Here is a 14,017-nt window from a genome sequence, read left to right as displayed (position 1 = left end):
TGGCACTGCCGGTGGCTACAATTAGCTTACGCAGTGGCCTCCACGGTATGCACTAGCCAGCGTATTTGTAGGTGTGCTAGGTACGAACTGATGAGCCCAGTCTAGCACACGAGGGCGAAACGCTGGCAACCAGGAATGAGTTAGCTGGAAAATTTATAATGTCCAATAACGGACCATTTATATTGGTATTATAAATTTACTCATTCAGAAGAAATATTTCAAATTCCCTATGGGAATCAACATCTATATCAACGGTTGTTAACTCGTTAAAATTAAGGCTGACTAAACGACCGCTTAATTTATTGAGGCTAAATACTGCAATTAAGTAAGAATGGGATACACCTTGAGATATGGCAGAGTGCTTAATTGATTTCAGAGGTTAGTTTATATTTTGTCGCGTCTGGTTAAATTACGGAAAGGCTATTATGAAAATTTATAGCGAGAAAGGTATCATTTCTCTACTGGCGCTTGAAGTGTGTTTTAATCATACGTATAGTATGGTTAAGTTAGGATACGTGACGCTGTTTTAATAAGAAAACAGAAACGTTTGCAACAAAATGCTATCGATCATCTTCAGTACGGTATAGTTTTCTCACTTTGTGCATTTGCGAGCTCTCTCGTTGACATTCAAAGGAGATGTTGGAGTTTATTAGTAATACCCATTGACTGCTGTTCTCTAAAGAAAATTCGAAATGAAAGAGGAAAACACCTTTTCGTAATAAGATATGGCAGAGTACATCACTGATTTCAGAGGATATTTCATATCTTCTCGCGTCTAGCTACGGCTATTTACATGTAAATTTTTCGCGAGGAGGTCATTTCTCTACATGAGTTTCAAATATGTTTTCACGATAGACTACATATACGGTTAGGTTAGGTGACGCTGTTTGAAGAAGAAAGCTGAGGTGTTTGTCACAGAAATCTCTGGAGTGATACCATATTTCTCCGAATCCAAGTCTTTTTTTTTTTTTTTTTTTTTTTTTTTTCAGACTCTCATACGAAAACTCAAGGGTTGTTGCATTCGCGGCCTAACAGTAAGTTAATGGATACCACTGGCAACTACCGCGGTAACCACGATGCTTTTTTTCACACGCGCACAGAACTCATTGACAATAAACGACCTCCTCTTTACCACACATCGCTAGCCCCGATAACCGGTTGTACAGAGCCTGTGTGTTTCTCAAATCTGCAGAATGACATCAAAGCCTGCGACCCTTCGAATTCTTAGAAAAGCCATGGCTACTCAGTGGCAGAGTCATAACGCGTCTATTGCACTTGAGGCTTAGTAAAATTAAGGGTTATAGACAGCAGGAATATTTTCGTGATGGATAGTCGTATTGTAAAGATACGTGGAAAAGTTATTGCCGGCAAATTTTCAACGGGTTCTAGTTGATATTATGATGCCAATTATAAGTTAATGTTTATTAAACACACGAAAATGTAGAGTAATTATGCAGCCGCAAGAAAATACGGCATAGGCCTGACTAAAGCCAATATTTGGCGTTAACGTGAAGACAAAGAGCTAAAAAAAATGCGTACTGTACAAAAAATGCATTCAGTGGTCCGCAACAAGGACGCTTCAAAGAAGTCAAAGATGAAATTGTGAGGTTTGTGCACGAAAAACGCAAGGGCGGAATGGCCATACCGTGGCCCAATACACTCGTTCGTTGACTTTCAACGTTCACGGTTAGGCCAATACATCGCTAGCCGCTGAATTTGGCCGGACCCGACATGCGAGACGTGCGTGTAGCGGCAGCCGGTTATATCTGACGCTGCGTAAAATTTTAACAGTTTTATAGACAGCAAGAATAATTTCCTGATTGATCGTTGTATTGTAGAAACGCATGGAATAGGTATTGCCGGAAAATTTTCAACGAGTTCTCTTCCGTATTGTGATGCCAATGTTGAGTTAATGGTCCTTAAACCCGCAGAAATAAATAATTGTGCAGCCGCCAAAAATAAAGAAATACGGCGTGACGAAAGTCAATGTTCGGCGTCTAAAAATGCGTAGGCCTACTGTAAGACAAGGCATTAGTATGATTTTACAAACTTCTTTTTGAGCCTGATTTAAAATTTTTGAAGGAAAAACTGGGGTTCATCTTGGATTCGGAGATATACGGTACTAAATATTTTGCAGAATGGAATTAAACATACACTTTCACGTAGTATCGGATTACGAAAAATAACAAACAAGTAAGCTGTAGTGTGGATATCATCTACGGAAACGCAAGTTTTGAACAAACTGATTGCTGTTTCATACCCATTTTAAAGTGCATGAAACGTTTTCCGACTTTTATACAAAAATCTGATATAACGACAATCCGTTATAGCGAGTAAATTTTTCGCTGTTGTGAATTCTCGCTATAACGGACTTCTACTGTAGACATGCTCCAAATGGCGATGCACTGTTTTGTGAGAGGAGCCGTTTTCTGTGATGAGAATTCTCCTCTTTTTGGCCTTCATCCGATGTTCCAGGCTCTACAACCACTCTTCGAATATCACTGATGTTATTCATGCCTTGGAGTATGCCTATATTCACAGGGTAGAGTTTGCACTCACTTGAAGCACCTTGGCTTCCCAATCTCCTTATTACAGACTATGAATCTCATGTTAAATCCATGTTGTTGGTTGAACTTCTTACAAAATTGTACAAAACTATTTTAACCCTCCTAGTCAGTACTATATATTTTACGTCTAATAAAGACGAAACTTCACACTTAAATAGACATGTTTCGTCCCGGCATTGGGTCATCCTCAGTAAGATATTTATGATGAATTAAAAACGTGGGAAACACACAAAATGAAATGTTAGTTAAAAAGTTTTTTAAAAAGCATGATGAAAATTTAAAAACTGTGAAATGTTGATCGTTAAAACAGTCTTGAGCTGGAGGTCTTTTTGTTTCAATGTTTTTTTTTTTGTCTCTTGGTGTGGTTCAGCTGGTATCTGTGTATTGTTGGCTTAGTTGTACTCCGACATGGGCTGATGTACATAAGCATTATTGAAGTTGAACAGTCTGATTTTTAGTCTGTAAAATAGATAATACAAATTGAATTGAGGTTAAAAAATGGTGACTAACAGGAACAAACATTTAGATTAAGTTCTGAAGAACGAAAATTAACTTAGGTTATGTGGCGCACTTGTATCACCCGTGTTCTCTGATTACGGAGTCCAGCTCTCGACTGACTTGCTCCCAGTTAAATTGAAATAATAAATATGGTAGTTCAACCTATTCAATACAAGTAAATAAGAGATGTAGAGATTACATTCTTATTTAATTAAAAGTGGAAATGGTACCGGTTTCGACCCCAGTCTGGGTCCTATATATATATACATTTTCATGAACTAAGCAAATACTTGATCATTAATCTATCCTTCAATCTCCGTCAGCGTATGAAACCACAGCACTTGACGTTGTAAACAGCGCGCCGATCTTCTGGAGCTTGCAAGTTACTTCGGTTGAGCTGCTCGTCTTCGGCTTCTTCACGACTTTAGATCTTCATATTTGGATTGTGTTGTGACTTTGTGCCTGACGGTGTATGCAGTCTGGCTCATTTAAGTGTTCTCTGCTTTTCGTGAACATTATGAGACAGTGCCAAACATTGCATGTGCCGTGCTGATTCTCGGAAGATTACGCATTACTTCTTTTAAGTGACTTACATTCCACTTCGTCTGAATTTTACAGTGCCTACCCCCGTCATTTTTATATCGCCTCTTCAACTGATATTGTGTGGACTTGACCGTTAACTTCTTTCTTACTTATGCATTGTTTTTCGAGTTATAATCGGCTGATGATGACCCAGACTGGGGTCGAAACCGGTACCATTTCCACTTTTAATTAAATAAGAATGTAATCTCTACATCTCTTATTTCCTTGTATTGAATAGGTTGAAGTACCATATTTATTATTTCAATTTAACTGTGATACTTTTCAATACGGAACAATGAATTTTTTATCTTTAAATGACTTGCTCCCGCAGTTGAGATGCAAGACGTGTTGCTAAAAGGAAGTGGAGTGGGGAAATGGCATGGGGCTTGCAGGAGAATGGGAGGATGTGGAATAATGGGGGCGGTGAGTGAAACCGAGTGTAATAGTAGTGAGTTCCTATGTTCCTGTTCTTTACTACAAATGATCGGAGTAAAGTTTCCCATATTACGTTCTTTTTTTCATTTGTCTCGTTTAGGTTGAGGGCTGGGTTCTTATATTGATCCATGCTGATGTAAAATTTCTCTAAAATGTTGACTAGTGGACCTTTTTTGTTCACGTTGTAGAATTCTTAGATCTTGATCTATTGTAGTATAATTGTGATTATAGTCTTTGTGATGGTTACTCATGGCAGAGAAACGATTATATTTTAAAGCGTTGCGATGTTCTTTTTATCTAATGAGGAAGTTCCTAACAGTTTGTCCAACGTAACTTGACCCGCATCCCTGACATTTCAGTTTGTATATCCCAGAATTTTTGTATTTATTGCTAGTAATAATATACACACAATCACAAACGTCCTAAGGAAACAGAACCTAAAAATTGCTTTCAAAACCAGCTACACTGATGAAAGTATATTATTTAACTCTCACACAGTAAATATTGACCATTCAAGCAATGGATGGGAAGCAGATGATTTCAAGCTACACATAAATATGATTTGCATTGTTTTACTGAAGTTTGTTTACTACCTAATATGTATTGAGTCCTCAACATGAAGGCTTGTAACATCTTCAAGAGAACCAGCAGCTCTCATGGTGGCGTTAAGTCAGGGGTATTCATATTTTTTTTCCTCTGGAGTCCAGAATACAGGTGATTAAACAATGAAGTGGATAGGAAGTGCAGGCAGCTAAGAAAGTATGGCTGAAGTAGAAGTGCAGGGATGTTGAAAGTTGTATGGTCCTAGGAAGGGTAGATGTTGCATACAGGAAAATCAAGGAAAGGTTTGGAGAAAGGAAAACTGGGTGTATGAATATTAAGAGTTCAGATAGAAAGCAATTTCTAGAGAAAGAAGACAAGGCAGAAAGATGACAGGAACATATCCAACAGTTGTATCAAGGTAAGAGTGTAGATGATATGGTTCTGAAACAAGAAGGGGCTGTTGATGCTGATGAAATAGGTGACCCAGTTTTCAGGTCAGAATTTGATAGAGCTTTGAGAGACCTAAATAGGAGCAAAGCACCTGGAATTGATGGCATTCCCTCCGAATTACTGACAGCTTTAGGAGAAACCAGCGTGGCATTTGGTGTGCGAGATGTATGAGACAGGAGAAGTGCCATCCAATTTTCAGCAGAATATTGTTATACCTATTCCCAAGAAAGCCGGTGTTGACAAGTGCGAAAACTACCACACCATTAGTTTAGTATCTCACGCCTGCAAACACGTATTATTTGCAGAAGAATGGAAAGACAAGTTGAAACTTTGTTGGGAGAAGATCAATTTGGCTTCAGAAGAAATGTAGGAACATGTGAAGGAATCCTGACTTTACATCTGATCTTAGAGGATCGAATTAAGAAGGGCAAGCTCACATACATGGTGTTCATAGATGTAGAAAAGGCATTTGATAATGTTGATTGAACCAAGCTATTTGAGATTCTGAAGGTGATCAGGATCAGGTACTGAGAAAGAAGAATTATCTACAATCTATGTAAAAATCAGTCTGCAGTGATAAAAATAGAGGGCTATGAAAAAGAAGCAGCAATCCAGAAAGGGGTGAGGCTAGGCTGCAGTTTGTCCCCCTCCTTTTCACTGTTTATATACAGCAGGCAATAAAGGAAATCAAAGAAGAATTTTAAAAGGGAATCACATTCCAAGGAGAGGAAATTAAAACCGTAAGATTTGTCAATAATATTGTTATTTTATCCGAGACTGCAGAAGATCTGGAGAAGTTGCTGAATGGTATGGACGGAGTCTTGGATGAGGCGTGCAAGATGAAAATAAATGTCCGAAACAAAAAAGTAATGGAGTGCAGTTGTACGAAGTCGGATGATGCAGGAAATATTAGATTAGGAATTGAAGTCTTAAAGGAAGTGGATGAATATTGTTAGTTGGGTAGTAAAATAACTAATGATGGCAGAAGTAAGGAGGCCATAAAATGTAGGCTAGCACAAGCAAGGAGGGCCTTTCTTAAGAAAGAAATCTGCTCTCTTTGAATATTGATACCGGAATTAGAAAATGTTTTTGAAGATTTTCGTTTGGAGCATGGCATTGTATGGAAGTAAAACATGGACAATAACTCCCTCAAAAAGAAAGAGAATAGAACCTTTGAAATGTGGTGTTGCAGAAGAATGCTGAAGGTGAGAATGATAGATCGAATCACAGTTGAAGAGATACTGAATTGAATTGGTAAAAGGAGATTGTTGTGGCTAAATTTGATGAGAAGAAGAGAGAGAATGATGGGACGCATCTTAAGACATCCAGGACTTGTGCAGTTGGTTTTTGAGGGAAGTGTGGGTAAGAAAGGTAGGGGTAGACCAAGGTAAGTATATGGCAAGCAGATTAGAGTAGATGTAGGATGCAGCAGTTATGTAGAAATGAAAGGTTAGCATAGGATATCGTGGCATGGAGGCCTGCATCAAATCAGTCTGTGGACTGATGACTCAAACAACATAATTCATTTACCAGATTTCGTAATAGGAATTTAATCATGGCTGAGAAGTGATATTATGGATGTGGACATTTTCTCCCACAACTGCAGTGTTTATCTTGAAGACAATAGGAGGGGGAGTATTTGTACTGGTGAAAAAAAAAAATTGTAAGCTGCAGAAAAGTAGCTGACAAACATGAATTTCTAGGTGTAGGACACATCTCTAAAGACAATAGGCAACTTTATGTTTTTGGGGTGTACAGACCTGGCAAGGCTGGTGCTGACACTGATACAGAATTATTTGATAAGATGATCAGCTATGTGGGGAATGACACAGAAAGAACCGTTATTGTAGCGGGTGATCTGAACTTACTAAATGTTAAGTGGGAAGTGAATGCGAATGACAGAGGGCATGACGAACAAATGGCAAATAAGTTATGGGAAGGAAGCTGAATCAGAAAGTGATAGAACCAACTAGAGGGGAAAATATTCTAGATGTGGTGCTGATAACATCAAATGAGCCCTAGAGAGGAACTGAAGTGATAGAAGGTATAATGGATCATGAAGCTGTCTTTGTCATAGTTAAAACAAATGTGTTGGAAAGGAATTTCATAAAAGTAGGACTAATAGGCAATATCATATGGCTGACAAGTGTCGAATGGGGACGTTTTTAAAAGGCAATTATGATCAGTGGAAAATTGTTGAGTAATGTGAAAACAGATATGTACCTTAAAAATTGGTAAGGAGTAGACATCCAGGACTTGTGCAGTTGGTTTTTGAGGGAAGTGTGGGTAAGAAAGGTAGGGGTAGACCAAGGTAAGAATATGACAAGCAGATTAGAGTAGATAAGGAAATGAGATTAACAAGGAAGTGCAGATTAGGAAAAAATAGTTAGGAATGGTTGCGGGAGTAAAGAGAGATTGAAGGAGCTCACTAGGAATTACAATTCAGAAAAGAAAATCGGCTAAGGATAACATAATTTGCATCCATATGGATTTCACGGAGCAATAGAAGGATATGTATAGATACTTCAAGGCAGAAACAGGTTCCAGGAAGGACACTCCAGGGTTATTTAATGAAACAGGGGAGTATATATGTGGGGAGTATTCATTCAGTAATATGTAAAAGTAGTTGGATATAAAGATAATGTACAAAGAGAGGAGGTAATACTGGTGAAATACTGAAATTGACCTATGGTAATAAAGGCATTTACAAAAAGGTACAAACATTGTACATTTCTTGTTTTAGGGAGCAAAACGCCAAGCTTGTACCTCTTATGCTAAAACGACTTCATAAGTTGCAAGCTAAGGCTGCTGAAGAACGTCAGCAAGTGGCTGCTCGGCCTTTTGCTCATCTCGGCCACACAAACAGGGATGTTGAATCTGACAACAAAAAGGCTCTTAACTCTTCTCGTACGAAGAGAAAAGGTAGGTGCTGTGATTTTTCCGAAGAATTTAATTATATTTTGTGATATTTTTAGCCATTTCTTGTAATTTTCGACTCAGTCAATTTATAACTGTTAGGTTATTCAGTCAGTCGAAACTAATTTGTGAATAAATAAATTTAGAAACTACCTGAAATAGAAAACATAAGATAACAGAATCACTCAAAATCAAAATCATGAAAATTGACAAACCCACTGCATTTGATATTAAAAAATGTTTAGAGTTAAATATCATTCCTAAAATATGTTCCAATAAAGACTAAACTGGGCACATTATGTCATAAAATCTCAACATCTCAATCAGGAAATGTGTGGATAAGAAATTAAATAAGATTCGAATTTATAAAAAACACAAGAACTCAACAAAAAATGTTATGCCTTCACTTAAACCTAAGTAATTTCTGGCACCCGGTGCAATGGGCTTCATACACTGATCATTTGCATAACTATGTAAAAAATGAAGCAATCCAAAAAACAAGCAGCAATTGATAACAAAATTTGTAATCCATTCAATAATCAAACTAAGACCAACAACACCAACACCATCACCAAAATCAACATTAAACAAATTGAGTTCTTGATTTACATGTTGGGCAGTCGCCCAAGTACAGATTCCCTATCTGTTGTTTACCTAGTCTTTTCTTAAATAATTGCAAAGAATCTGGAAATTTATTGAACATCTCCCTTGGTAAATTGTTCCAAATCCCTAGCTCCCCTTCCTATAAACCAATATTTCGTCGTTGCCGGGACAAAACCTCCTATGTGATAATATTTTTGAAGATATACTGACCCGCAGCACATACGTTATGAAGAGCGAGAATGCCTTGACAATATGCACACAATATTGCACCTTAGATGACAGAACCTTACCGGCCAAAGTTCTAAGCTAAAATATTTCACATAGGAGGTTTTGTCCCGGCAGCGACGATTTGTCCCAATTTATTCTCTTGAATTCTAACTTTATCTTCATAATGTGATCTTTCCCATTAAAAAAAAAAAAACCACTCAGACTTATTCTTCTACTAATGTCCTTCCGGGCCATCTCTCCACTGACAGCTCGGAATATACCATTTAGTCTAGCAGCTTGTTTCCTATCTCCCAAGTCTTCCCAGCCCAAACTTGCATCATTTGTGTAACGCTACTCTTTTAACGGAAATCACCCACAACCAGTCGAGCTGCTTTTCTTTAGTTGTTTCCAGTGCTCAGTCCGGCTCCATGGCTAAATGGTTAGCGTGCTGGCCTTCGGTCACAGGGGTCCCGGGTTCGATTTTACCTGGACCCGAGGGCTGGTTCGAGGTCCACTCAGCCTACTTGATTAGAATTGAGGAGCTATCTGACGGTGAGATGGCGGCCCCGGTCTAGAAAGCCAAGAATAACGGCCGAGAGGATTCGTCATGCTGACCACACGACACCTCACAATCTGCAGGCCTTCGGGCTGAGCAGCGGTTGCTTGGTACGCCAAGGCCCTTCAAGGGCTGTAGTGCCATGGGGTTTTGTTTTTTATTACTTTTTGAAATATGGTGTCAACCAAACATAATAAAAACCAAGATGAATTAGGTAAAAGGAATTAGTGGAGGAAAGTAATGTTGGTCAATGATAATGAGATGTAATATGAACTCAATTAAGTGATGCATTTGGATGAACTTTGAATTCATGGATAAGATTGTTGGTTTTTTTATGGTCATAGCTGACATAGAAGAAACATTGATTTGATAACTTAGTTGACAAATTCTTAATAGATGATGATATTAGGGAGTGACTTAAAGTAAATAATTACCGGGCGAGTTGGCCGTGCGCGTAGAGGCGCGCGGCTGTGAGCTTGCATCCGGGAGATAGTAGGTTCGAATCCCACTATCGGCAGCCCTGAAAATGGTTTTCCGTGGTTTCCCATTTTCACACCAGGCAAATGCTGGGGCTGTACCTTAATTAAGGCCACGGCCGCTTCCTTCCAACTCCTAGGCCTTTCCTATCCCATCGTCGCCATAAGACCTATCTGTGTCGGTGCGACGTAAAGCCCCTAGCAAAAAAAAAAAAAAAAGTAAATAATTGTGTAAAATTGAACCAAATTTTCATATGAGTTGACGAAGGTAATGAATGACGTATCCATGTACAGTCTGAATTTTTGTTTATTTGTGTAGTTATTTTACTTTGCCAAAATTTAACCTTTATTTCAATAAATCTGTGTTTTTACTAAAAGGTTCTTATTCAGATCTTTTTATTTAATTTTATCTTCTCTCTCATCCTTCCTGCTTAATGATTTAAGGTTAGTTTATAATATTCAAAGATATCTCTGTGGGTTGTACCCAGTCAGCGACCCTGGGATTGTCTTATGCCGGTGCCACATTTCAAAGGTTGGAAGGGTAGAGGGTTGAATATAAATGATATGAGTAAAGAACTGGAATCAGAGATAAGGCCTTTTGTGGACGATGTTATTCCGTTATGGAGTAGAATAATAAATGAGATTGTGAGCAACAGCAAAAAGACCTTAACAATGTTGTGAGATGGACAGCAGGAATTGGTATGATGATAAACAGGGTTAAAAGCCAGGGTGTGAGGTTTCATTAATAGGAAATGTCCTCTCAGTTTTAATTACTGCGTTGTTGGGATGGAAGTTATTTATGATGATCACTGTAATTACCTAGGTGTTAATATAAAGAAAGACCTTCATTGGGGTAATCATATAAATGGAATTGTAATCTCTGCACAAGGTTATAAGGGTACTTAGGGGTTGTAGTAAGGATCTGCTGTAAAGGAGAGGACATGTAAGTCTTTGTTAAGACCTCAAGTAGAGTATAGTTCCAGTGTATGGGACCCTCACCAGGATTACTTGATTTGAGCACTGGAAAATGAAATGGCGTATGGATTTTAGTGCCAGGAGTGTCCGAGGACATGTTCGGCTCGCCATCCTTTGATTTGATGCCTGTAGGTGACCTGCACATCGTGATGAGGATGAAATGACGATGAAGATGACACATTGACCCAGCCCCCGTGCCAGAGAAATTAATCAGTGACGGATAAAATTCCTCCCCTTTAGTCATAACAAGAGTTTTACTCTTTCCTACACTTATTTTCAATCCACATTCTTTGATCTTCCCATTCACCACATCCAGCTGTTGTTGAACATTCATGTCCTCTTCTCCACAAATCACAATATCGTTTGTAAATAACATGATGTTCATTTCTCTATCCTCCATATGCTGCTTTTGCTGTTCTCATGTCAATATGCCTTCATGCTCATGTAACTTGCAATACATACAATTACTTTTAGCATCTCAAGCAAAATCGACACTAAAGGTGTTTCATCCAAGGCATACTGAAATTTGTCCCAGTTCTCAACTACACTACCTTGGCTGAAAGTAACAGTCAGATCCTTGAGAGTAAATTCCCCGAACTTTGCAGAATGAAGTTTTAACAAACTTAACACCTTAATTCTTCGTTGTGATTCTAACACCTGTTCTACTGAGACATTATACATGCAGCCTCTTAACCTTCTCTACGCTCTGAATCTGCCCTCTAGACTGTCGGAATGTAAAGAGGAAAACATGAAAGCCTGAATGGTAGTGGCAGTCTCCTCCTGGGCCGTTTTCAGCCACCCCTATTATCTTCCCTGCTATACAAGTGAATTTGGAATTGACATAGATCTTCTCCAGCAAAATAGTGACAAGTTTCTCATCATTCAGGAGCTTAATTTTTCTCTTAAAAATGATTTTTGCAGAGTGCCGATACCAGAACTGTTTGGACCAAGCACGATAGCTGCAGTCGCTTAAGTGCATCCAGTATCCAGTAATTGGGAGATTGTGGGTTCGAGCCCCACTGTCGGCAGCCCTGAAGATGGTTTTCCGTGGTTTCCCATTTTCACACCAGGCAAATGGTGGGGCTGTACCTTAATTATGGCCACGGCCACTTCCTTCCACTTCCTATGCCTTTCTCATCCTATCGTCGCTATAAGACCTATCTGTGTCGGTGTGACGTAAAGCAAAAAAAAAAAATTGTTTAGGACCTATTTTGGACAAGAATTGTCTCAGAGGTAGTGTCATTATGTTTGTTCTTCTCAAAGATTAATAAGCCCCTGGATGTGAGTAAGACATACTTGCAGCCCATATTAAAAGATCTGCTGAATATTTAATTTGACAAGCAGAAGCAAGTTCCAACTGTTCTAATGCAAACTGTATCTTTCCAGCCCTCTTTACATTCATATCAGCATCAAGTAGCAAACCCTCCTTTGTAACATTTATCAATGAAGTTATTCTTTCAGAGAGAGAGACATTTTCCTCATTATAATTAACAAGACAACTCACCAGATTCTCCAGCTTTCTCCATCTATCATACTTGTAGGTTTTGTTTCCATTACACTCCAAGATGCAGACACAGATTCTTGTAAAATACACTTATATCTAAATTGCTGGAGACCTTCAAGTACATGGACACTGATGGAATATCTCAATATCCATTATCATCTACAGAGTGGCACGAAAAATGCAACTCCCAGTAAATGATATGTAGTTATTGTGTAATTATCTATTTAATCTACGTGAAGAACTTCAACCTATTTTTTTTTTTTCAAGACGGGGCTTGTTATTGGCGTTGCTCTGCAAGCAAAGTTGTTTGTTTATTGCACTAGCCTCAATTGTTCTTTCCAGCACAACCTGGAAAACAGATCGCTGGACATGAGTCGATGTTTTCCCGCTCTTGTAGCGCTTATTGTTGTACCTTTAATTGTTCCTCTTTCAATCACACGTGGTTGTAGGACCTTGCTGTGATTGTCTTAATCAGCTTTCTGGAGTAAACATGCAGTTAAGCCCTGAACAAGCTCCGAAAGCTGTTGCTTTGGTAGAAGATGGTCGCAGCATCTATTATGTCGCAGAAGTATTAAGGACCACACCTTCCATGATTTCCAGAACCATACGAAGGTACAGGGAAACTGAATGCTTTGCAAGGAGACCAGGATCAGGCCCAAGAAGAGCAACATTGCAGAGAGATGACTGCTTCTTACAACTTAAAGTTCTCCTTAAGCATGACACCACTGCCGTTGAAGCACGAAATCCACTCCACCGAGTTCAATGAGGGGTCAATGATAGTGAGAGAACAGTTCGTAGAAGACTGGAAGAAGCCAATCTTAAGTCCAAAAGACCAGCTACAGGTCCGGAATTCATCAGAGAGCATTGCACAGCTCGACTAGATTTCACAAGGGAACATCTTGGCTGGACAGTACAACAATGGGATCAAGTGTTGTTCACCGACGAGTCGCGATTTGGCCTCTGATCACCTGATGAAAGAGAGAGAGTCTGGAGAAGGTCAGGGAAAGGTATTCTCCTTGCACATTCTCATTCAGGACGCATTTTCAGAGTGGTTCTGTGATGGGTGGACAGGAATCAATACAGCTGCAAGGACGGATTAGGTCTTTGTGGAGAATGGGGGCCTTACCACACATCGATATCAGGAGGAAATCCTTTAGGAGCATGTTGTGCCTTTTGCTCCATTTTTTGGTGATGATTTTACAGTAATGCATGACAATGCACGCCCACATGTTGCGAGAATTGTGCAAGAGTTCTTGGATGAAACAGGGATTCGTGCTATGGCTTGGCGTGCTTGAAGCCCTGATTTGAATCCTATTGAGCATGTTGAGGACCAGCTGGGTAGAAGAGCCCATCAGCACTATCCAGAGACCCTACAGGGCTTACGGAACACCCTCCTGGAAGGATGGGAGGTGATTCCTCAACAGGACATTACCACGTTAATCAGGAGCATGCCTGAAAGGTTGAATGCTGTCATTGGTGCAAGAGGTGGCAATACACACTTTTGAAGATACAAACAGAGGTCCCCGAGATCATCTCCAAGGTCTGTGAAGTGAAAGTGTGAAGTGTTTTAACATCAAAACCGAAGTGTATTACTGTTATGAGCTTACTCAATATTTCCTTGAAATGTGCATTTCTGGCTTAATTTGTTTAATTTGTTTATATATATATAACCGAGCTCGATAGCTGCAGTCGCTTAAGTGCGGCC

General features: G+C 39.2%; 1 protein-coding gene across 3 annotated transcripts in view; it reads left to right on the top strand.

Moving 5' to 3' along the window:
* The window catches only part of mahj (LisH and WD40 domain-containing protein mahjong), a 460,349-nt gene that overhangs the window by 91,636 nt on the left and 354,696 nt on the right, over positions 1 to 14,017 (top strand). For all 3 annotated transcript variants that reach the window (XM_067136681.2, XM_067136682.2, XM_067136683.2), the window contains exon 6: positions 7,819 to 7,997. In XM_067136681.2, coding sequence (XP_066992782.2) covers positions 7,819 to 7,997 — 179 coding nt within the window. The remainder of the gene's footprint in view (positions 1 to 7,818; positions 7,998 to 14,017) is intronic.

This window comes from Anabrus simplex, chromosome 1 (genome assembly GCF_040414725.1).
Source record: "Anabrus simplex isolate iqAnaSimp1 chromosome 1, ASM4041472v1, whole genome shotgun sequence".
In the NCBI taxonomy this organism is placed as follows: domain Eukaryota; kingdom Metazoa; phylum Arthropoda; class Insecta; order Orthoptera; family Tettigoniidae; genus Anabrus; species Anabrus simplex.
Note: the sequence above shows the minus strand (reverse complement) of the source record. Positions and strands in the feature narration are given on the sequence as shown.